General features: G+C 45.0%; 2 protein-coding genes and 1 non-coding gene across 4 annotated transcripts; 2 read left to right on the top strand and 1 right to left on the bottom strand.

Moving 5' to 3' along the window:
- The first annotated feature begins 499 nt into the window (after positions 1-499).
- Positions 500-12,286, top strand: LOC120033114 (periodic tryptophan protein 2 homolog). The gene is made up of 18 exons (XM_038979376.1): positions 500-625; positions 711-823; positions 1,333-1,527; positions 1,628-1,771; positions 1,947-2,082; positions 2,437-2,657; positions 2,866-3,009; positions 3,234-3,304; positions 3,426-3,562; positions 3,871-4,019; positions 4,258-4,556; positions 4,803-4,983; positions 5,122-5,269; positions 9,782-9,956; positions 10,461-10,679; positions 10,882-11,032; positions 11,201-11,275; positions 11,422-12,286. The coding sequence occupies exons 1-18, from the start codon at positions 608-610 to the stop codon at positions 11,579-11,581; spliced, it is 2,736 nt and encodes a 911-aa protein (XP_038835304.1). The 5' UTR covers positions 500-607; the 3' UTR covers positions 11,582-12,286.
- LOC120033119 (glycerol kinase-like) lies at positions 12,174-24,647 on the bottom strand. 2 transcript variants are annotated; one of them, XM_038979383.1, is made up of 19 exons: positions 24,455-24,647; positions 23,230-23,303; positions 23,011-23,117; positions 22,844-22,921; positions 22,661-22,740; positions 22,044-22,181; positions 21,511-21,620; positions 21,181-21,247; positions 18,720-18,755; positions 18,538-18,605; positions 18,371-18,413; positions 18,140-18,220; positions 17,929-18,007; positions 17,658-17,754; positions 17,325-17,530; positions 17,066-17,209; positions 14,883-14,969; positions 14,361-14,447; positions 12,174-13,875 (listed from the first exon to the last, which is right to left on the bottom strand). In XM_038979383.1, the coding sequence occupies exons 1-19, from the start codon at positions 24,545-24,547 to the stop codon at positions 13,865-13,867; spliced, it is 1,686 nt and encodes a 561-aa protein (XP_038835311.1). In that variant the 5' UTR covers positions 24,548-24,647; the 3' UTR covers positions 12,174-13,864. The 2 variants fall into 2 exon arrangements, with proteins under 2 accessions (XP_038835311.1, XP_038835312.1); XM_038979384.1 differs by lacking the exon at positions 14,361-14,447.
- On the top strand, positions 21,339-21,414 carry trnaa-ugc. The gene has a single exon. It is a non-coding gene; the product is annotated as a tRNA-Ala (tRNA).
- Positions 24,648-25,517: the final 870 nt, after the last annotated feature.

Genomic DNA, 25,517 nt, shown 5'->3' with positions numbered 1-25,517 from the left:
ATTGTGAATTAATTATTGGGGCAGACAGGATTGGTGTATGCAGTAGACTGCATTCAGTTCTGATGCACAATTACATCTTATGATCAATGTTCTAGGACAATCCTTTAGGTAAATAATGTGCACTTTGTCTGCAGGGAGCTGATTGTTTAGTCTTTGTTCCTAATATGTTAATCTGTCAAGAGTAAACATCATCTAACCTACTTTGTAATTGGATTAACATTCTTTACAAGTTTATCCGTCTGCACAATGTAAAGCTACAAAGCTTTGCTTATGACTCAGGGTTATGGGGTTCCCACGGATATGTATGGCAATATAGGAGGCTATTTAAATTGTGTAACATACCAGTTTATTAAAGTCACCTTGAGGAGTTTTGTATGGTCTCAAAAAAATATTTGTAACTTTTCACTTTCACGTGCATTTACCCTCCTCAACGTTAGAGGGCTCTGTAGATTTCCCTAACAACTCGTAAGTTTCCCTTTTTATACACGGAAATGACTACTGTCAACATACCGACACATGTGTGGCATGCTTGAAATAAATGAATGTACTCTTTCTGTGATGTTTATGATAATTTAAATAATAACAAATATAGGGAACAACTACCAACATGAAGTTCGCTTACAGGGTAAGTGATACCACTTAGTAGATTGTATCTGCTTGCTAGCTTTTTAGTTAGTTAGCTAGCTAATCTTTCTAATTTCTGCCTCTAGTTTTCCAATTTGTTGGGAGCTGTGTATCGTCATGGGAATCTGAGTTTCTCCAAGGATGGCAACTCTGTGATAAGTCCGGTGGGAAACCGCATCTCCGTCTTTGATCTAAAAAAGTAAGATAGCATCTGATTACAGGATTCCTAGTATCTGATAACTAGCTGACGTTACCTGTTATAGCTAGATTCCTAGTATCTGATAACTAGCTACATGTTATAGCTAGATTCCTAGTATCTGATAACTAGCTACATGTTATAGCTAGATTCCTAGTATCTGATAACTAGCTACATGTTATAGCTAGATTCCTAGTATCTGATAACTAGCTACATGTTATATCTAGATTCCTAGTATCTGATAACTAGCTACATGTTATAGCTAGATTCCTAGTATCTGATAACTAGCTACATGTTATAGCTAGATTCCTAGTATCTGATAACTAGCTACATGTTATAGCTAGATTCCTAGTATCTGATAACTAGCTACATGTTATAGTTAGATTCCTAGTATCTGATAACTAGCTACATGTTATAGCTAAATTCCTTTACAAGACTGTGTTGATTAAAATACATTTGTAACTTATTGCGTTTGGAGAACAGACTGACTGATCACGTTCTCTTTCTAACAGCAACAAGTCAGAGACACTGCCAGTGTCCACTGCCAAGAACATCACCTGTGTCGGCCTCTCCCCTGATGGGAACCTGGCTATACTGGTGGATGAAGATGGAGCAGCGTTGCTGGTCAGCCTGATCACAAGGGCTGTTCTCCATCACTTCCACTTCCACAAACCTGTGGCCAGTATCCGCTTCTCTCCTGATGGCAGGTCAGTCCCTCACTCATCATGACACACGCTGCATTGCTACATCATTACATCAGCTGATGTAGCCTAATGTCTGTTGGTGTGCCTCTCTCCTGGTCCTCAGGAAGTTTGTGGTAACCAAGGAGAATGTAGCGTTGATGTACCACGCTCCCGGGAGGAACCGGGAGTTCAATGCCTTTGTCTTGGACAAGAGCTACTACGGACCCTACGATGAGACCACCTGCATCGACTGGACCGACGACTCCAAGTAAGCCACTGGACCACCTAGAACATGTTTCATGTCACCTGGCAATGGAAAACCAGCTAATACTGCTTACCCCTACCACTGGAGTTTAGCATCCCCCAGTATACAGTCTTGTGACCCTTCATTATATAATTGTAGTATAGAGAAACCCCCTGCCTTAACTCTGTTTCCCACGCAGGTGCTTTGTGGTGGGCAGCAAAGACATGTCTACCTGGGTGTTTGGAGCCGAGCGCTGGTCCAACCTCATCTACTACTCTCTGGGGGGACACAAGGACCTCATAGTGGGCTGCTTCTTCGAGAAGGACAGTTTAGATGTGAGTGTTCTCTCTCGGGTTTCCCCCTCAGCCCTTCTCTGTGTCCAACATGTTCTGGGTTTCTCTATGTGTTTGCAGATTGGAACCTGCGTGTGGTTGTGCATCATTTACCGTATGTGAGTTAAAGGGATACTTCGGGATGTTGGCAACGAGGTCCTTTGTCTACTTCCCCAGAGTCTGACAAACTGGTGAACACCATGTTTATGTCTCTGTGTCCAGTATGAAGGACGATAGAGGTAGCACAATGACTTGAAGTGTAAGGGTATCTGCTAGCATGCCAAAACCCCAAAGTATCCCTTTAAGTGTGTGTGTACATGTTTCCATAGTGACCTGCTGAATATGTGTGTGTTCCAGTTGTACACAGTGAGCCAGGACGGGACGCTGTGTGTGTGGGAGAGTGATACGGAGCTGGACGGGCTGGTTCTGAGAAAGACCATGCTACCAGTGGAGAGAGGAGAGGAGGAGAGAGGAGACGGAGAGGAGGAAGAGCCCAGAGGAGAGGTGATCAGAGGGAAAGGAGAGAGACCCAAGGAGAAGGAGGGAACCAAGAACGTCAGATACAAACAGAGGAGCAAGTATGTCACCTCACAAACATGTTGAAGTATCTGTGGTACAGCAGCATACTGCCTCGACGGTTTGTCTGGCCATGAGTCTTACCAAGTCTTACCAAGCGATTTACAAATAAAGACTGATGATACTTACATTTGTTTTGGGCCGACTGAGTGTTACCAATGTGAGGTTGGTTTCTGATTGGACGCTGCCTGTTGTGTTGGTCTCCATCAGACACTTCTTCAACAAAGAGGGTGACTTCAACAACCTGACGGCTGCAGCGTTCCACAAGCCCACACACATCCTGGTGACTGGGTTCGCCTCGGGGATCTTCCATCTCCACGAACTGCCCGAGTTTAACCTCATCCACTCCCTAAGGTCAGGGGTCACACACACGGACACACACACTCTAACTCCTCGACTGTTGAACCACTCAATGACCAGTTTCATTCAGCCCCCAAGCCTGCAGTTCTTACTCGTGGGTGTCATTCATCATAAGTTGTTAGGACAATTAGGTTTTGTTGTACTATTGTTGTACTACTTTGTTGTAATATTGGCTAGTAGCAATAGCTGAGCCTGTATGTTTTCATGTGTACTCTCAGTATCTCAGACCAGAGGATCGCCACAGTGTCAATGAACAGCTCTGGCGACTGGATAGGCTTTGGCTGCTCAGGTATGGTCTCATGGTGTCTCAATTAACATACCCAAATAGCACATCCAAACTTGCAGTGTTTAACAAAGGAACAAAGTATCATCAATTACCCGTGTGACACGTTGCCTTGTGTGTTGTCCAGGTCTGGGCCAGCTGCTGGTGTGGGAGTGGCAGAGTGAATCCTACGTGTTCAAACAGCAGGGACACTTCAACAACATGGCCGCCCTGGCTTACTCCCCCGACGGACAGTACATCGCTACAGGAGGGGATGATGGGAAAGTGAGTTCTTATACATTTTTCTCCATGGCCTGTTAGCTGCTGCATCTCAGTTGTTCTGTTGTGCCAAACCACGTGTTGGCTGAATGATACAACGTTTTTGGAATACCAAGGTCATGAAAATGGTGACCCTGGCCATGACCCCACTCCCTGCGGGAGCTTTAGGGGGAGTTGAGTTTTGCAAGAAACACAATTTCATTACACAACTAATATAAGCACCCCCCAAATGATTCTATGGTTAGGTAACAACAGCAGGATTTTCCTGTGTTTTCAAACAGGCATGTGAATGCTGATGGTTTTCTGTGTTTCAGGTGAAAGTGTGGAACATGACCAGCGGCTTGTGCTTCGTCACGTTCACAGAACACACCAGCTCTGTCACTAACGTCACCTTCACCTCCAGAGGCTTTGTCATCGTCAGCGCCTCCCTGGATGGAACGGTCCGAGCCTTCGACCTGCACAGGTAAGAGAACACACCTGGTGAAGGCAGCTTCACCCCACCCCTACACACCACACCACAAACCTGTTTAAGACAGACATGCACAATACTCACCCTTTCAATTAAAACAACAAACTAGCAATGCAACATGTTTTCCCTTTCAATCACATACACTAGGAAGGTTTCATAGAGAAACAGGCTCTATGGTTAATGAGTGGTTCATACTGATAGTTGATTGTCTGGAACTACTGTATCTACACAGGTACCGTAACTTCCGGACGTTCACGTCTCCGCGGCCGGCCCAGTTCTCGTCTCTGGCGGTGGACCCGAGCGGGGACCTGGTGAGCGCTGGGGCCCAGGACTCCTTCGAGGTCTTCATCTGGTCCATGCAGACTGGACGCCTGCTAGAGGTCCTGGGGGGCCACGAGGGCCCGGTGAGCTGTCTGTGCTTCAGCCCGGTGCAGTCCATCCTGGCCAGTGCATCATGGGACAAGACGGTCCGCCTCTGGGACATGATGGACAGCTGGCAGACCAAAGAGACGCTCCGTCTCACCTCTGACGGTAAGCCCCGCCTCAGTCTCCCCTCAGTCCCTTCTACAGCTCTCTGACTGACAGTCATGTTAATGGGATAGTTTTCTGCTAAATGAACATTTCTTCGTCATTTTCCTAATCCAGAGTTGTTAGTTGTTTCCAGACAGACACTTAGTCATAGTGTGGCTGAGTGTAGAGACGATTTGGGATTCAGCGGAAGTAATGGTAGTAGGGGAAACACTGAATGAATGTCTCTGTCTCCGATTGGTTGTGCAGGCCTGGCGGTGTCGTACCGGCCGGATGGTCAGGAGCTGGCCGTGGCCACGCTGGACGGAGAGATCTCCTTCTGGAACCCCCAGTCAGCCAATCAGACAGGCTCGGTCAGCGGACGCCACGACCTGGAGATGGGACGCAAGGAGACCGAGAAGATCACCTCCAAACAGTCCGCCAAGGGCAAGTGAGTGGAGTAACCTGTGTGTTTCTGCCAGTGTTCTGGTTATTGGACCAACAGTTAATTTCCCTAGCAGCGTCTTAGCAATTACCTCACAGTTTCCCTTCGGGCATTAAGTGTGGCCACCCGTACTGTGTATTCCAGGTCCTTCACGTCGCTGTGCTACTCTGCAGACGGGGAGTCCATCCTGGCTGGAGGCCAGTCCAAGGTTGTCTGCATCTACAACATCAGAGAACAGATCCTCATGAAGAAGTTTGAGATCTCCTGCAACCTGTCCCTGGACGCCATGGAGGTACAGTACTGACCACAGGCTGACCTTCAGAGCATATATACAGTACACCTTCAGAGCATAAATACAGCACACCTACAGAGCATATATACAGCACACCTTCAGAGCATATATACAGCACACCTTCAGAGCATATATACAGCACACCTACAGAGCATATATACAGTACACCTTCAGAGCATATATACAGCACACCTTCAGAGCATATATACAGCATATATACAGCACACCTACAGAGCATATATACAGCACACCTTCAGAGCATATATACAGCATATATACAGTACACCTTCAGAGCATATATACAGCACACCTTCAGAGCATATATACAGCACACCTACAGAGCATATACACAGCATATATACAGCACACCTTCAGAGCATAAATACAGCATATATACAGCACACCTACAGAGCATATATACAGCACACCTTCAGAGCATATATACAGTACACCTTCAGAGCATATATACAGTACACCTTCAGAGCATATATACAGCACACCTTCAGAGCATATATACAGCACACCTTCAGAGCATATATACAGTACACCTTCAGAGCATAAATACAGCACACCTACAGAGCATATATACAGCACACCTTCAGAGCATATATACAGCATATATACAGCACACCTACAGAGCATATATACAGCACACCTTCAGAGCATATATACAGCATATATACAGTACACCTTCAGAGCATATATACAGCACACCTTCAGAGCATATATACAGCATATATACAGCACACCTACAGAGCATATATACAGTACACCTTCAGAGCATATATACAGTACACCTTCAGAGCATATATACAGCATACCTTCAGAGCATATATACAGCACACCTACAGAGCATATATACAGCACACCTACAGAGCATATATACAGCACACCTTCAGAGCATATATACAGTACACCTTCAGAGCATATATACAGTACACCTTCAGAGCATATATACAGCACACCTTCAGAGCATATATACAGTACACCTTCAGAGCATAAATACAGCACACCTACAGAGCATATATACAGCACACCTTCAGAGCATATATACAGCATATATACAGCACACCTACAGAGCATATATACAGCACACCTTCAGAGCATATATAAAGTACACCTTCAGAACATATATACAGCACACCTACAGAGCATATATACAGCATATATACAGCACACCTTCAGAGCATTTATACAGTACACCTTCAGAGCATATATACAGTACACCTTAAGAGCATTTATACAGCACACCTACAGAGCATAAATACAGTACACCTACAGAGCATATATACAGCACACCTACAGAGCATATATACTGCATATATACAGTACACCTACAGAGCATATATACAGCACACCTACAGAGCATATATACAGTACACCTTCAGAGCATATATACAGCACACCTACAGAGCATATATACAGTACACCTTCAGAGCATATATACAGTACACCTTCAGAGCATATATACAGCACACCTTCAGAGCATATATACAGCATATATACAGTACACCTACAGAGCATATATACAGTACACCTTCAGAGCATATATACAGCACACCTACAGAGCATATATACAGCACACCTACAGAGCATATATACAGCACACCTACAGAGCATATATACAGCACACCTACAGAGCATATATACAGCACACCTACAGAGCATATATACAGCACACCTACAGAGCATATATACAGCACATCTACAGAGCATATATACAGCACACCTACAGAGCATATATACAGTACACCTACAGAGCATATATACAGCACACCTACAGAGCATATATACTGCATATATACAGTACACCTACAGAGCATATATACAGCATATATACAGTACACCTACAGAGCATATATACAGTACACCTTCAGAGCATATATACAGCACACCTACAGAGCATATATACAGCACACCTTCAGAGCATATATACAGCACACCTTCAGAGCATACAGTGGGGCAAAAAAGTATTTAGTCAGCCACCAATTGTGCAAGTTCTCCCACTTAAAAAGATGAGAGAGGCCTGTAATTTATCATAGGTACACGTCAACTATGACAGACAAAATGAGGGAAAAAAATCCAGAAAATCACATTGTAGGATTTTTAATGAACTTATTTGCAAGTTATGGTGGAAAATAAGTATTTGGTCACCTACAAACAAGCAAGATTTCTGGCTCTCACAGACCTGTAACTTCTTCTTTAAGAGGCTCCTCTGTCCTCCACTCGTTACCTGTATTAATGGCACCTGTTTGAACTTGTTATCAGTTTAAAAGACACCTGTCCACAACCTCAAACAGTCACACTCCAAACTCCACAATGGCCAAGACCAAAGAGCTGTCAAAGGACACCAGAAACAAAATTGTAGACCTGCACCAGGCTGGGAAGACTGAATCTGCAATAGGTAAGCAGCTTGGTTTGAAGAAATCAACTGTGGGAGCAATTATTAGGAAATGGAAGACATACAAGACCACTGATAATCTCCCTCGATCTGGGGCTCCACGCAAGATCTCACCCCGTGGGGTCAAAATGATCACAAGAACGGTGAGCAAAAATCCCAGAGCCACACGGGGGGACCTAGTGAATGACCTGCAGAGAGCTGGGACCAAAGTAACAAAGCCTACCATCAGTAACACACTACGCCGCCAGGGACTCAAATCCTGCAGTGCCAGACGTGTCCCCCTGCTTAAGCCAGTACATGTCCAGGCCCGTCTGAAGTTTGCTAGAGAGCATTTGGATGATCCAGAAGAAGATTGGGAGAATGTCATATGGTCAGATGAAACCAAAATATAACTTTTTGGTAAAAACTCAACTCGTCGTGTTTGGAGGACAAAGAATGCTGAGTTGCATCCAAAGAACACCATACCTACTGTGAAGCATGGGAGTGGAAACATCATGCTTTGGGGCTGTTTTTCTGCAAAGGGACCAGGAAGACTGATCTGTGTAAAGGAAAGAATGAATGGGGCCATGTATCGTGAGATTTTGAGTGAAAACCTCCTTCCATCAGCAAGGGCATTGAAGATGAAACGTGGCTGGGTCTTTCAGCATGACAATGATCCCAAACACACCGCCCGGGCAACGAAGGAGTGGCTTCGTAAGAAGCATTTCAAGGTCCTGGAGTGGCCTAGCCAGTCTCCAGATCTCAACCCCATAGAAAATCTTTGGAGGGAGTTGAAAGTCTGTGTTGCCCAGCAACAGCCCCAAAACATCACTGCTTTAGAGGAGATCTCCATGGAGGAATGGGCCAAAATACCAGCAACAGTGTGTGAAAACCTTGTGAACACTTACAGAAAACGTTTGACCTCTGTCATTGCCAACAAAGGGTATATAACAAAGTATTGAGAGAAACTTTTGTTACTGACCAAATACTTATTTTCCACCATAATTTGCAAATAAATGCATTAAAAATCCTACAATGTGATTTTCTGGATTTTTTTCCCCTAATTGTCTGTCATAGTTGAAGTGTACCTATGATGAAAATTACAGGCCTCTCTCATCTTTTTAAGTGGGAGAACTTGCACAATTGGTGGCTGACTAAATACTTTTTTGCCCCACTGTATATACAGCATATATACAGCACACCTTCAGAGCATATATACAGCACACCTTCAGAGCATATATACAGTACACCTTCAGAGCATATATACAGTACACCTTCAGAGCATATATACAGCACACCTACAGAGCATATATACAGCACACCTACAGAGCATATATACAGTACACCTACAGAGCATATATACAGCACACCTACAGAGCATATATACAGCACACCTTCAGAGCATATATACAGCACACCTACAGAGCATATATACAGCATATATACAGCACACCTTCAGAGCATATATACAGCACGCCTTCAGAGCATAAATACAGCACACCTTCAGAGCATATATACAGCACACCTTCAGAGCATATATACAGCACACCTACAGAGCATATATACAGTACACCTACAGAGCATATATACAGCATATATACAGCACACCTTCAGAGCATATATACAGTACACCTACAGAGCATATATACAGCACACCTTCAGAGCATATATACAGTACACCTACAGAGCATATATACAGCACACCTTCAGAGCATATATACAGCACACCTTCAGAGCATATATACCGCACACCTACAGAGCATATATACAGCACACCTTCAGAGCATATGTACAGCACACCTACAGAGCATATATACAGCACACCTACAGAGCATATATACAGTACACCTACAGAGCATATATACAGCACACCTACAGAGCATATATACAGCACACCTTCAGAGCATATAAACAACATATATACAGCACACCTACAGAGCATATATACAGCACACCTACAGAGCATATATACAGCACACCTACAGAGCATATATACAGTACACCTACAGAGCATATATACAGCACACCTACAGAGCATATATACAGTACACTGTGCTAGTAGAATGGCGGCTAGCAGTCTTCTAGTCAGATGTTGCGTGAGATTGATCTTGTCTGTTTTCTGTCTCCTTCAGGAGTTCTTGGACCGGAGGAAAATGACAGAGTTTGGGAGTCTGGCGCTGGTGGATGAGGGGGTGGGTGATGGGGACGGGGTAGAGCTCAGTCTGCCAGGGGTTAGGAAAGGAGACATGAGCTCTCGCCATTTCAAGCCTGAAATCAGAGTGAGCTCTCTCCGCTTCTCTCCTACTGGTTAGTATGAGGATTACAAGTGTCTTATCTGAGCTGGTTCTGCTGAAGAGTCCACCTGGTGCATCGTTCTGTACCACGGATATCCAATGTAACGCTTTTCTCTCTTTCCCCTCCACCTCTCTCTTCTCTCTTTCCCCTCCACCTCTCTCTTCTCTCTTTCCCCTCCACCTCTCTCTTCTCTCTTTCCCCTCCACCTCTCTCTTTCCCCTCTACCTCTCTCTTCTCTCTTTCCCCTCCACCTCTCTCTTCTCCCTCCACCTCTCTCTTCTCTCTTTCCCCTCCACCTCTCTCTTCTCTCTTTCCCCTCCACCTCTCTCTTCTCTCTTTCCCCTCCACCTCTCTCTTCTCTCTTTCCTCTCTCTTCTCTCTTTCCCCTCCACCTCTCTCTTTCCCTTCCACCTCTCTCTTCTCTCTTTCCCCTCCACATCTCTCTTTCCCCTCCACCTCTCTCTTCTCTCTTTCCTCTCTCTTCTCTCTTTCCCTTCCACCTCTCTCTTCTCTCAGGTCGTAGCTGGGCTGCTACCTCCACGGAGGGCCTGCTGACCTACTCTCTGGACGGGGCGCTGGTGTTTGACCCCTACGACCTTGACCTGGACGTGACCCCCGTCAGTGTCCGTCGACAGCTGCGCCAGGCCGAGTGGGCGGCAGCCATCGTGCTGGCGTTCCGCCTCAACGAGACCGCCCTCACACAAGAAGTCCTGGAGGCCGTGCCACACCACCAGAGTGAGTGCTCATGGGCATTTCTGTTTCCGTGAAGGTGTCATGTGACTTTAATTTCTGGTCAGAAGTGCTGCGATCTGTACTTGTTTGTAAAAATGAGAGGTTGGGTCTTGGAGGATGTAAGAGTTAGTTTTTTGTGACCACAGACCAGTAGATTATCATGGGTGTAGTCACACGCCATCAGCATGTCCTCTCTGTGTTTTAGTTGCCGTGGTGTGCGGCTCCCTGCCTGATGTCTATGTAGAGAAACTGTTAGGTTTCATAGCATCAGCCCTGGAGCGATGTGGTCACCTGCAGTTCTACCTGAGCTGGTCCCAGTCTCTCCTCACGCAGCATGGACAGAAACTCAAAACCAGGTGGGTACTGCTGGCCACAAACACACCATAGAAATAACAGGCTTATCTTCCATATCAAAAACAGTTCAACATTTACTGAGGAGAAATGGCATCTTGTAGTCATTTAGATAAAGGATTGTGAAGCCACAGCAGAGGGCAGACTGCTAAACACTGTTTTGTGCTGATCAGGTCTGGAGCCATTCTTCCCACCATTCAGTCACTGCAGAAGAGTATTCAAAAGCACTTTGAGGATCTCTCGAAACTGTAAGTTCAAATATACTACACATCTCTCTTTTTTTAACTCAAAGTTATGTTTTCTCTCCGTCTCAGTTCAGACTGTTACAGATCTGTGTGTGTGTCCTGTAACAGTGTGGAATGTGGTCGTGTTCATTTGTCTGTGTCCTGTGCAGTTGTGACTGGAACATGTACACCATCCGCTACGCAGTCGCCCTGTCGAAGCAGAAGGGTGTGAAGAGGACAGCGGGGGACGCTCTCTGTGACAAGGACGAGAGCGAGGACTCTGAGGTGATGAGCGAGGTCTCTCTGGAGGAGACAGACATGCTCATGTAGCCACAACCTCTTGAGTGGTGTACTTCCCTTCATCCACTCTGACCTGAATACAGGGCCAGGAAAACCATTGAGAGGTATGAAGCAGACCCACTGCAGTTCTACATCCAACCACTGATAAAGTACAGTGACGTAGCTTCAACAAGGTTCTGTTACAATAGCCACACTAGCATACCACTGCTACATTCCAATGAAGCAATGTATTGGGCAAGCATTTTAAGTACTGTAGTATGCTAGGATGAACATTGGAATGTAGCCCACAGAGACACTGACCTCATCACTCAGGGCCTCTCCCAGTGCCTTCTGGGAAATCAAGATGGCCACCAACAGGCCAAAGGAGAAGGACTGTGGCAGACCACAAAGGGTTAACCTGTGCTAGTGAAAATCTGTTTATTTACAAAGTCGTTGCAAACGTGTTTTTTGTTGTTGTAGTAAACTGCTTGAAAAATGACTGATTCATAGTTTTGTTAAGTTACCTGGAACACCAGCTCCTGTGATGGGGGAAATGTATACAGTTAAGGACCGTGATATTATTTTGGATACCAAGTAGCAATTCTATATTTGTTAGCTTATAGTAATTCTGAGTTGCTAGTGATACTAAAATAAACAATTTTATTTCAAAATCAGCAGTATTTTTCAAAATGAATGTCATTTTCCTAACCCTGATATGCAGGTCTGTACAGGCTGACATTTGGACAACTGGTTGTTCATCTCATAATATACACCACATGAGAAATATACATATCCACAGTACAGGGGTCAGCTAGATGCAAAATCATACCTGATGACAATAGTAATCAATTGACCCTCGAGTGGCTTGAAAGTTCCTTTCAGAACAATACTGGTCTCCATTTGACTTCATATTAAACGGGTAAGAATTTCAATTACTTGCATGTATATTTAAAGGAAGACTCGAATCAGTAGTCAGATGCAAGAACTGTGCTGGATTCAATCCGTATCGCGGAAGGTCCGTGTCAAAATGTAAAGGTAATTAGCGATTGAGTCAACGTATACCGTGAATGCAGTCTCTGAACATTGCCTTTAAATTTCAATCCAGCATATCTTCCAAGATATGGATTGAATTCTGCCTTTAATGTCTGGTGTCTTCCAAACTGAAACCTTTTATATCAATTTTGCTTACTCTGGACAATGCATTCAAAGACATCCATTGGCCAAATTTACAGCAGTATTCAGTTGCCAGAGAGTCACTTCTTTTTGGTACATTAAATCATAGATAAACAATGGGTCCCTTACTCAGGCTTGCGTCCCAAATGGGTCCAGGTCAAAGGTTATACTCTACATAGAGAACAGTGTACCATATGGGACAAACCCTCACTTAGAAGTTAAGTTGCCCCAGAGCACAGATCTAGGATCAGCTTACCTTACCCCAGTCCTCCATAGGGGGGAACACTAACCACCCCCAGATCAGTGCATAGGGGCAACTACATCCTTAAACAGTCTGTCTATATACATGGCAACTTATAAAAGTAACCTAAACTTTCTTTACACAAAGACTAGTCCTTTACAATAACCCTGCATTACCATTTCTTGGGGCCATGAAATTCAAGTTCTCCAACCCAAACGGTCTCAGCAGACAGTGGGTTCAACAGGGTTAGAAAAGGGTTTCTCTCTCAGACCATTTACATACTAGACAAACCCAGAACAAAATCTAAAAAGTGCTCCAGAAACCCACATTGCAGTTCATTGTGAGGCCCTTACCAACATCAGGCTACCTTTCCAAGATAACGTTGGGAGAACTCATTCAAGCACGACAGTGAAGAGAGGGATGTGTGACCGTGACAGCAGGGCAATGTCACAATTGACAGATTGTGTTTTTGGATTAGATAAGAATTTGGTGTTCCGTGAATAGCACTACATTAGTGAATATCCTTCGACAGACTGATCATTGACAAAAATAAGGAACCAAAAATGACATGGATAGATATTGCATACACAACCCATATTCACAGTCACTACACCGCCCATTCACTCAGTCACACAAGAAGAGCAGTGTCCATTAGGATCTAGAGCAACATCATTCCTAAACACCAGATTTATTCATACTGGGTCCATTCCACACTACAGTTCCCATCAGCCACTAGGCTCCAGGCCAACAGTTGGGTTTCCAGGTAACGGTTGGATTGGAGCGCTGACATGGAATGTTTGTTTTGGCCATTCAACCAAAGGTACGGGGAGGGAGTGGTCCGGTAAAACTGAAGAAAGCAGGATGTGTCCTTTCCTGGACCCGCCCCTTCTGATCCACTGCAATGCATCACGGGCCACAGTCTACTTGTGACCTGGGTAAAAACAAAACAGAGAGAAAAGTTGAATACCACCAGGCCACATAAGAGGGGATGTTTTGCTATACATGCTAGGGATTGAAACTACAGGGTAATGTCATGCAGTTGATGCAAGAATGCAATCTGGTACTATCGCTAAGTCGTGGAAGGAAGAGCTAGCAGGTGCTATGGTGTTACTGCAGGAGAAACAATCAGGTAAAGCATGTGATTCTTGCAGTAGCAGCAGGTTGGGAGAGCTAGCTAGTCAGTCTAACTTTGTTAGGACAAGAGTTAGAGCAAAGCATACAGATTAACCACACAAACACACACCACTTTATCCCTCAGATCAACCAAAAACTAGTCTGTATGATAGAGTGTACACACACACACACACCACAATGTTCAGTCAGATTCATTCATCCTTGCTCATACAAAGTACATGTACGTCACACACTTCCTCTCTCATGCACTGTTAGCACATCCACACTAAAGCGGACACTGACCTGCGATGTATTTTGCTCCAATTAACATTAACATGCTACCCAGAATGTAAAAGCCCAGTGGGACACTACTGAAGATACTAGTTTCACCTGGACGATGTCCAAACCCAGGTCCAATTCAAGCAAGACAGAGGAGAGAGAGAGAGACAGCGGGACACAGAATTACCACCTCTGGGTACAGCTTAACTAGCCTGTTCCAAGATCCCTTTATTTATACTGTCTTGCCAACTCCTACGGTCATTGGCGTGACGATGACCATAAGAGTTGGCAAAACAGCACAAACAGGCCTGGGACCAGGCTACAGCTCAACAACAATATTGCCACTCTAGATTACAATGTCTTGGACTTTTTCTCCAGTTTAGAAGTTTACTGTGTTTTTAGGAGTTGGAACAGCCACCCAGTCTATCACTGTATTCATTAGGGGCGCCACTGTTCAGTCTTACTGTCCCTTGTTGTTATTCACATTGCTATTATGGACCAGCCTACATTAAACCGGTCAGTATTGAAGTGGAGAACAGTCCCTACCATTTCCATTAGAGATGGGTTCAGTGGTTTCCCAGTTCATGGCTCTCTGTACGGCCTTCTTCCAGCGAGCATATCGAAACTCACTCTCTACAGAGCAGAGAGAGGAGAGAACGAGAGAGGGGGAGAGAGAAAGACAGAAATAAATACATAATCCCATTTATTCACATGGGCACAACAGCAAACATTCTGCAGTTGTTTGCTGTGTTCATGTATATTGTCCTTACCATAGGCTCCCTGACCTCCAGGGTTCATAGAGAGACAGAGAGACAGACAAATACTTGACCCATGTCTGTGTTCAAACAAAAAGGAACTGCTAGCAATGAAATAAGGTAACAGTGGTGTGCCTTACCTCCAGAATTGATAGAGACCAATACTTTTAACCTACAGTACCAGTCAACACCTTGGACACACCTACTCATTCCAGGGGTTTAGATTTTTACTATTTTCTAAATTGTAGAATAATAGTGAAGACATCAAAACTATGAAATAACACATATGGAATCATGTAGTAACCAAAAAAAGTGTTAGATCAAAATATATTTTATATTTTGAGATTCTTCAAACTAGCCACCCTTTGCACACTCTTGGCATTCTCTCAACCAGCTTCATGAGGTAGTCACCTGGAATGCATTAACAGGTGTCCCTTATTAAAAGTACATTTGTGGAATTTCTTTCCTTCTTAATGCGTTTGAGCCAATCAGTTGCGTTGTGACAAGGTAGGGGTGGTATACAGAAGATAGCCCTATTTGGTAAAAGATCAAATCCATATTATGGCAAGAACAGCTCAAATATGAGAAACAACAGTCCATCACAGGGCTCCCGAGTGGCACAGTGGTCTAAGTCACTGCATCTCAGTGCTAGAGGCGTCACTGGCTGTGATTGGGAGTACCATAGGGCGGCACACAATTGGCCCAGCATCGTCCGGGCTATGCTGTCATTGTAAATAAGAATTTGTTCTTAACTGACTTGCCTAGTTAAATAAAAAGGTTCAATATTATTATTATTTTTGAAATGTTTACTTTATGGCATGAAGGTCAGTCAATCCGGAACACTTCAAGAACTTTGAAAGTTTCCTCAAGTGCAGTCACAAAAACCATCAAGTGCTATGATGAAACTGGCTCTCATGAGGACCGCCATAGGAAAGGAAGACCCAGAGTTACCTCTGCTGCAGAGGATAAATTCATTAACGTTAACTGCACCTCAGATTGCAGCCCAAATAAATGCTTCACAGATTTCAAGTAACAGACATCTCAACATCAACTGTTCAGAGGAGACTGCATGAATCAAGCCTTCATGGTCAAATTGCTGCAAAGAAACCCCTACTAAAAGGACACCAATAAGAAGAGACTTGCTTGGGCCAAGAAACATGAGCAATGGATATTAGACCGGTGGAAATCTGTCCTTTGGTCTGATGAGTCCAAATGTGAGATTTGTGGTTCCAACTGCCGTGTCTTTGTGAGATGCAAAGTAGGTGAACGGATGATCTCCACATGTGGTGGTTCCCACCGTGAAGCATGGAGGTGGTGTGGGGGTGCTTTGCTGGTGACAATGTGATTTATTTAGAATTCAAGGCACACTTAACCAGCATGGCTACAACAGCATTCTGCAGCAATACGCCATCCCATCTGGTTTGCGCTTAGTGGGACTATCATTTGTTTTTCAACAGGACAATGACCTAACACACCTCTTGGCTGTGTAAGGGCTATTTTACCAAGTAGGAGAGTGATGGAGAGCTACATCAGATGACTTGGCCTCCAATCACCCGACCTCAATCCAATTGAGATGGTTTGGGATGAGTTGGACCGCAGAGTGAAGGAAAAATAGCCAACAACTGCTCAGCATATGTGGTAACTCCTTCAAGTTGGAAAAACATTCCAGGTGAAGCTGATTGAGAGAATGCCAAGAGTGTGCAAAGCTGTCATCAAAGCAAAGGGTGGCTACTTTGAAGAATCTAAAATATATTTTGATTTATTTAACACTTTTTTGGTAACTACATGATTCCATGTGTTATTTCATAGTTTTGATGTCTTCACTATTATTTAAAAATTTAGAAAATAGTAAAAAATAAAAACCCTTAAAATGAGTAGGTGTCTAAACTTTTGACTGTTACTGTATGTCTGTGTTCAAACAAATAGGAACTGCTAGTATTGAAATAAGGTAACAGTGCTTTACATGTCCCTTACCTTCAGGGTTGATTTGTGGCTCAAACTTCTCAGAGGTGACCTCACTGAGGTCCTCAGGACGCAGGCTCCAGACACTGACCCCCTCTGCTGCCCCCGCAGCCATGGCCGCCCCCAGGGCAGTGGTCTCAGGCATGGAGGGCTTCACTACAGACAACACATTCTTCCTCATCATTGTTGATATTAACATTAACATAGTTTGTGTGAACGAGAGAGACAGACAGACTTATAGAGAAAGAAACAGAGAGAGAGAGTCTCTTACCAACGGGGATGCAGAGTATATCAGCTTGTAGCTGCATCAGTAGTCTGTTGGAGGTCATGCCCCCGTCCACCTGGAGCTGGGTCAGAGGGATGCCACTGTCCTGGTTCATCGCATCCAGGATCTCTCGAGTCTGAAAGCAGACAGCTTCCAATGCAGCGAAGGCCAGGTGACTCTTGTTAGTGAACTGAGTCAGACCACAGATTATCCTGTGTATGAGAGCGAGATAAGTTATTTTACACTTCTTGATTTAACGTTCCTTCTTGACCAAATGTAAGGGAAAGAGAATGAGCTCATTTAAAGACTATGCTGAATCCAAGTTGTTCTAGTACTCACCCTCGTGCACTGGGCTCCCAGTAGGGGGCGTACAGACCAGAGAACGCCGGGACAAAGTAACAACCGTACGACGTGCCCACTGAAGCCGCCAGTTTCTCTGAGGATGAAGGAAACGAGGAGGAAAGGTATGGAGACGAGAGGTATGGAGACGAGAGGTATGGAGACGAGAGGTATGGAGACGAGAGGTATGGAGAGGAGAGAGAGTTATGTCATGAGGTGTTCTGGAACACACTCCTCTACTAGTGTTGTGAAGGACAGGACTTCCCCTTACCCAGCTCTGTGGAAGTCTGAATGATCCCCAGGTTGTCCTTCAGCCAGCGAACCACAGCCCCCGCTATGGCCACTGAGCCCTGGCAACGACCAATCATAGACCAGTAGGGGAATTAAGGACCAATCAGAAAATAGAACTGACAACAGACCAATCAGGTCAGCGATGACTGCATAATAGTGCTGTACAAGTTTAATCTATGATCCATGCCTACCTCTAGTGCGTAGCAGGCAGGTTTGTCCCGACCTAGTTTGTACGCCACCGTGGTTAGTAGGCCATGCTCCGACATGACAGGCTGCAAAAGATAACATGATAACAGTTAAACAGATATGTTAAAACAGAACTTTCAAGAGATAGGCAAATGCCTGTCTAGGCTGAGTGATGTCACAGATGAATGTTCCACATTTATTTTTATTTTTTTAAAGATCATTTGGAAGAAAATCACCTTGGCTCCAGTGTTTCTGAGTAGAAAGCAGCCAGTTCCATATCTGAAAGATAGTCATACCTGGTCACTTACGTTTATCACAGCAAAATATCTCAAAACGATCTTACAATACATCCCAAATATATGGTTCTATCACCAGCTATGAAAAACCTATGGAGAGGTCTTACGTGTTTTTGGCCTGCCCTTCCTGAAAGCACATCTGTCCAACAAGAGCAGCCGATTGGTCCCCAAGACACTGTAAACAAAGACCCTTCAGATTGGTGGGAACAGGTGCCAATCACTCCTCATAACATCAGGAAATGTAATAAGAGACCTTGAATAGAGTAAGACAGGATGTTTCAAAACCTACCCCTGAGATGGGTATGCCACTAAGAGAGCCCGATTTCTGTCAAAGAAACAAAACGTTAGAAAAATGAAACCGCTTCACAGCTTAAAATTCTGGCCAACTCTGTTACCACAAGACCCAGCAAAGCAAGACTCTTCCCTGTATAAAACGCCATGCCAGTTTGATGTTTCAGGCTGCCGTAGAAGTGTTGCTTGTGTACAGACTGTACAAGTGTTTTACTATACAGTATAGTGCTATAGCCAACAGAAGTTCTCGATACAGCCAATCAAAGAGCATGAAGGAGACAGACGAATGTGGTTGTCTTGGAGACAAATGGTTTAAGAAACACAAGTCAAATATCTTCACTCCCATTGAACTCACTATAACCCTCAATGACCAAAAGGGGCTAGGGATCGAAATGGAACTGAGCCGACCGAAATGGAACTGAGCCGACCGAAATGGAACTGAGTGGAAGAGTGAAGAGATTTACGGGACAACTTGTAGAAACACGTCAACGGGATGAGGAGCAGCCAGACAGGAAGTAGACAGCAGCCCACTGAACACCTGGGCAAGGTGTGGGGCATTGCAGTAAGGTGTAGGGCGGCATCATCCACAGTAGCGGAGCGGCATGCCACGACAGGAGCAGGAAGCACACACCCATCCAGTACATTTCCAATCTGATCCAGGACGGTTTGGTGAACGTCAGTTTTACAAATACACTACAAAAGTATGTGGACACCTGCTCATCCAACATCTCATTCCAAAACCATGGGTATTGATATGGAGTTGGTCCCCCCCCTTTGCTGCTATAACAGCCTCCACTCTTCTGGGAAGGCTTCAGGGACTTGCTTCCATTCAGCCACAGCAGCATTAGTGAGGTCGGACACTGATGTTGGGCGATTAGGCCTGGTTCGCAGTCGGCGTTCCAATTCATCCCAAAGGTATTTGATGGGGTTAAAGTCAGGGCTCTGTGCAAACCAGTCATGTTCTCCAACACAGATCTTGACAAACCATTTCTGTATGGACCTCGCTTTGTGCAAAGGGGCATTGTCATGCTGAAACAGGAAAGGGCCTTCACCAAACTGTTGCCACGAAGTTGGAAGTACAGAATAGTCTAGAATGTCATTGTATGCTGTAGCGTTAAGATTTCCCTTCACTAGAACTAGGGGGCATAGCGCGACCCATGAAAAACAGCCCCAGACCATTATTCCTCCCCCACCAAACTTTACAGTTGGCAATATGCATTGGGGTAGGTAGCGTTCTCCTGGCATCCACCAAACCCAGATTCATCCATCGTACTGCCAGATGGTGAAGCGTGATTCACGCGTTTCCACTGCTCCAGAGTCCAATGGTGGCGAGCTTTACACCACTCCAGCAGACGCTTGGCATTGCGCATGGTGATCTTAAGCTTGTTTGTGGCTGCTCGGTCATGGAAACCCATTTCATGAAGCTCCCGACAAACAGTTATTGTGCTGACGTTGCTTCCAGAGGCAGTTTGGATCTCAGTAGTGAGTGTTGCAACCGAGGACAGACGACTTTTACGCGCTACGCGCTTCAGCACTTGACGGTCCCGTTCTGTGAGCTTGTGTGGCCTACCATTTCGCGGCTGAGCCATTATTGCTCCTAGACAGTTCCTCTTCACAATAACAGCACTTACAGTTGACCAGGGCAGCTCTAGCAGGGCAGAAATTTGACGAACTGACTTGTTGGAAAGGTGGCATCCTATGACAGTGCCATGTTGAAGGTCACTGAGCTCTTCAGTAAGGCCCTTCTACTGCCAATGTTTGTCTATGGAGATTGCATGGCTGTGTGCTCGATTTTATACACCTGTCAGCAACGGGTGTGGCTGAAATAGCCGATTCCACCAATTTGAAGGGGTGTCCACATACTCGTGTGTGTAATATATATATATATACACACTATGTGTGTACCATGAAAATCTATTTCACCCAAACTTTTAAAATGCTTTATATCCTATACAATAAAGGGGGGGATCAATATAAGTACATTTAGGGTGAGGCGTAACTCCCTAAAAATAAATATATTTGTCTCAAAGCCTTCAAAAGTCTTGCTCAACACATCTAACCATTGTCTTCTCAATGGCTTGGAAATGCACCTTTGGATGGTTCAATCACTTTGACACAGAAGCAAGATGACTGGGGATCACGTTCTGACATAGCAATAACAGTGATGAGGACATCGATGAAGACCCCAATACTCACCAGGCTAGAACATATTTTCTATAGACAACAGGGACACACACAAAAGAATGCTTGTGACAACACCTCAAGCAAGTACAGACTATGAAAAACAGACTAAATGCCCTACGAACGTGATTCATAAATGCTTATGATTGGATAGAAGTACAGCTAAGCACAGGTTCAGTTACATAATAATCATAAGCATGTTGAATAGACAGAGCAACACTTCATAATTCACCTTCTCCCAACCCACAGACACTCACACAAAGACAACGGGGACTTACCATTAAGCCGTAGATTTCTGAAGAACTCCTCACTTTTGGGAGAATCTCCATTGGAATATCAAAATACCTGAAAGAACGTGTCAAAAACAGGAACAGGTGTAAATACACAGAAGATATGGTTTGTCTCACTGAATGGACATGTATGAGGGAGTACACGGGGCCCCGTGTGGCTCAGTTGGTAGAGCATGGCGCTTGCAACGCCAGGGTTGTGGGTTCGATTCCCACGGGGGGCCAGTACAAAAAAAAGTATGAATGTAGGTACTTGTAAGTCGCTCTGGATAAGAGCGTCTGCTAAATGACTTAAATGTAATGTATTGGACGTTCACCTACTTGCAGAGCTCTGGGTCCCAGTCCAGGGTGTGGATGTTAAACAGCATGGTCCTGCTGGCGTTGGTCACGTCTGTGCAGTGGACTCCCCCACTCTTCCCCCCTGTCAGACACTGTGGGGGGGCAAACACAGACACCTGTCAGACACTGTGTGGGGGGCAAACACAGACACCTGTCAGACACTGTGTGGGGGGCAAACACAGACACCTGTCAGACACTGTGTGGGGGGCAAACACAGACACCTGTCAGACACTGTGTGGGGGGCAAACACAGACACCTGTCAGACACTGTGTGGGGGCAAACACAGACACCTGTCAGACACTGTGTGGGGGGGGGGGGGGTGAGGGGGGCAAACAGACACCTGTCAGACACTCAAGGGGGGCACAGACATTACTGGACACATGTAGGATCTAGTCAGAAACACAACAGAGGACAACTTGTCTTGGAGTAGACAGATGGCCATGGTGGCCTTTCCTATCCTTACCACTCACACACAGACATCATAAACCTTATCTAAAGAGGTGTGTCCCTCCTACCCAGATGAGCCAGGAGTCGATGGTGCCGAACATGGCTCTGTGTGTCAGGACTGCCTCAGCGACCTCGTCCACATTATCCATCAGCCAGCGAAGCTTCACAGCACTGAAGTACGTACTGATTGGGAGACCAGTCTTGTGCTGAGCAGAGAGAGGGGGCCAATTATAACACATACCTCAGAGAGGGGGGCCAATTATAACACATACCTCAGAGAGGGGGGCCAATTATAACACATACCTCAGAGAGGGGGGCCAATTATAACACATACCTCAGAGAGGGGGGCCAATTATAACACATACCTCAGAGAGGGGGGCCAATTATAACACATACCTCAGAGAGGGGGGCCAATTATAACACATACCTCAGAGAGGGGGGCCAATTATAACACATACCTCAGAGAGGGGGGCCAATTATAACACATACCTCAGAGAGGGGGGACAATTATACACATACCTCAGAGAGGGGGGACAATTATACACATACCTCAGAGAGGTAGAACTAAGCTTCTTCTTTTGTTTTACTTCAGATAGTTGGAATAGTTGGATTGTTTCTTGGACACACTTAAGCTAGGCCTGATATAAACATGACTATCTGCAGTCTGTGTTCCCCGGCATCTCACCTTCAAATGGTTCTTGTTTCTCCCAGGTGTCTTGTTGATCAGACGCTCCACGGTCGACTGGGTCCGCAGGTCCAGCCACACTGCACACAACCAACACAACCTGGGTCTTTAAAATCCTTCCAGGTCTTAGATGATGGCTTTAGGTCATGAGGAAAGAGATGTGAACACATATTCATATCTCACCGATAGCATTGTAGAGGGGCTCGCCTGTCTCTTTGTCCCAAACCAACGTGGTCTCTCTCTGATTGGTCACTCCAATGGCTAGAAAGGTTCACGTTTGGTGAGTGAAAGTCTGTAGTATGAGGAAGCGTTTGCGTGGGTGTGTTCAGTATGTGGTGTGTGTGTTTTACCTTTGATGTTGGAGATGTCAATGTTGAGCTGGGTGAGTTTCTCACAGGTTCTCTCCATACACTCGTACACAGACTGCAGGATCTCTTTGGGATCCTCCTCCACCCACCTAAACAGAGGGTTAAAGGTCAGAGGTTAATAGACCTCAGAGGTTACAGGTCATCCAGTTTGAATGGAACTAATAGGGGATTTGTAGAGGCAACACGACTGCATGTACCGACCCTTCCTTGGGGAAACTCTGGTTGATCTCAACCTGGTGGTGACTGAGGAGCTCGGCTGTTTTAGCATTGAACACCTGGGGATGAGAAGAGAACAGGAGTGAACACCTGGACCAAAGTATCTCTGCTACCTAAACCGCAGAGTGGAACTGAAAAACAACAGATGAAAACAGGAGAGACGGACGACAACAGGAGAGACAGCACACAGAGTTATGATGTATCAGTTGTGGGAGAGAAGAGAAGAGGGGACAGCGTTAAAGGAGACGAGACAGACAGCTCTATGCCCCATCACAGTAGTATCCTCAACAGCAGACACCTCTCCAGGAAATGTGACAACAATAACACGGATAGCTCTTTAACAAATCAAAAAGTGTCCTTGTTAGTCATTAGCTTTCACACACACCCACCACTCCTTTCCTGCCTTCCGAGGGCTAGTGAAACATTTTGAGATTTTAGGGGTGACCTGTCAACCTGTCCATTCTGGTCCAAACAGGCTTCCGTAGGACACAACAGCTGGTTTCAATGTGGGGTAAGAAGATGCCATAGGGGGATAGCAGCAGGGGGAGGACTGGGACAGAGTGAGGGAGAGAGTCCCTTCAAGCCTACTGTTACACAAACCTCAGGCACTGGAGGATGTGCTGGTCTGCACAATGAATGAATTACAGACTCAGCATTTCTATAGCGGCTACACATTAGAACAGGATAGTCCTATCAACAAAGGGCTGGTGTGTGTATGTGTGTGTGTGTGTGTGTGTGTGTTCAGGCTTTCACTCCAGCCATCAGGTTCATGTGCTTAGTGTTAAATCAAGTATTTCTGCTGGAGAAAGAGCCTGCAACCACACCAGCCATTTGGAGATTTAGGCCTAATGGCTGCAACAACCGAGATTGGACACCACCCTTACAGAATTTACAAGCCGAAATTACATCCAAGAGGAAGACAGTAATTTAGTCAATTAGCTAGGAAAATTGAGTTAACTGTCCCTTAGTTAGTCCCACTACAGGCCTGCGTGTTTGTGCATGAATGAACGATTACTAAACAACAAATCTGCAGAAAGCACAAACATTCCGTCGATAGGACTAGAATGTGTACGACTATATAGGCTACATTAAAAAAGGATATCGGAGAGTTATAACGGAATCAACCGGGTGTCTAACTAGGTTATTTAAAGGACATTCCCCGTTAGGCGAGAAGAACCATTCAATGCGACTGCGGGGGGTTGTAACTCACCAGGAACCGCGTCGAGCTCGTTCCCTGGTCGATGGCAGCAACGAGTGGCCCCAGCATTACCCTGCTCGAAGACGCAGCCATTCTACTGTTCATGTGCCCTGTGTCCTTGCTGTGGTCGGGGCTAGCACTGGACTGTAGCTGGTTTTCTTTTGCCACTGCCTGTAGCTAGCTGCTGACACTTCGACCGCTTAAGCTCACGGAGACGCATGCGTGAGACTGCTTCTGATGACGCAGCAGCACCAATCATTGCTATCTGGGATCCTTGGGACGTCCCTACCCTTTTACCTAACCATAACGTTTACCTACAGTAACCATTTTAAATATCAACGTCAATGGACGTCCCAAGGATTCCAGATAGCACAGACCAAACCAATGGGCAGGGATAGGGCGCGCATAGCCAATGGCGTGAGGGATTGGCGTTTCCTTTAACAGCTCGTCAGAAGCGTCTTCGAATAGACCAATCAAATTTGGAGGCACGTCCTAACTAATTTGGATAGACATATCAGAGTGGAATTTATGGCCTATTTAGCTACTGCCTCCAAAATAAATTGAATTCCTGAATGATTATGTAAGACTTCTGAAAAAAGTATTATTTATTTGCATTCAAATGTCCTTATGATAAAAAATGAACACCAATTCAATTGAGAGATTATTCATCACACTAAAGATTATAATTACATAAAAAAATGAGCTGTCGTGAGATTACGCTTTCATAGTACTTGATTTGACCACTAGATGGTGCAGTAGTATTGCTGTACTGTTAGATTGGCGGCGTTCAAAAATGATCTTCCACAAGTCAAGAGCCTAATGTAACAACACAGATTGATTTGGTGTTCAGTAATAAACCAGAGAGAGTGACTAAATCATTCAATATGGTTACTGGGCTATCTGATCATAATCTGACACTTATAGCCAGAAAGCTGTCTAAGAGCAGGTTTAACCTCTCTACTGTTAGAAAGCCTGATCAACTAAGAATACCTAAGAGTGAATTAAGCTATTTTGAAAACGCAATTAAGGGAATTAACTGGAATGATCTCTTGTCCTATGCAGACGTGGAAGCTGA

The sequence above is a fragment of the Salvelinus namaycush genome, chromosome 40 (genome assembly GCF_016432855.1).
Source record: "Salvelinus namaycush isolate Seneca chromosome 40, SaNama_1.0, whole genome shotgun sequence".
In the NCBI taxonomy this organism is placed as follows: Eukaryota; Metazoa; Chordata; class Actinopteri; order Salmoniformes; family Salmonidae; genus Salvelinus; species Salvelinus namaycush.
This window is presented reverse-complemented; position numbering and strand designations above follow the sequence as displayed.

Coding starts and splice junctions, on each gene's coding strand:
- LOC120033114 (XM_038979376.1), top strand. Junction 4,984..5,121: donor AAACAGTCCGCCAAGGGCAA/GTGAGTGGAGTA, acceptor TGTGTATTCCAG/GTCCTTCACGTCGCTGTGCT. Junction 10,680..10,881: donor GGCCGTGCCACACCACCAGA/GTGAGTGCTCAT, acceptor TCTGTGTTTTAG/TTGCCGTGGTGTGCGGCTCC.
- LOC120033119 (XM_038979383.1), bottom strand. CDS start 24,547: ATGAACAGTAGAATGGCTGCGTCTTCGAGCAGGGTAATGCTGGGGCCA. Junction 22,922..23,010: donor TGACATCTCCAACATCAAAG/GTAAAACACACA, acceptor GAACCTTTCTAG/CCATTGGAGTGACCAATCAG. Junction 18,606..18,719: donor GTGGCATACCCATCTCAGGG/GTAGGTTTTGAA, acceptor CTTTGTTTACAG/TGTCTTGGGGACCAATCGGC.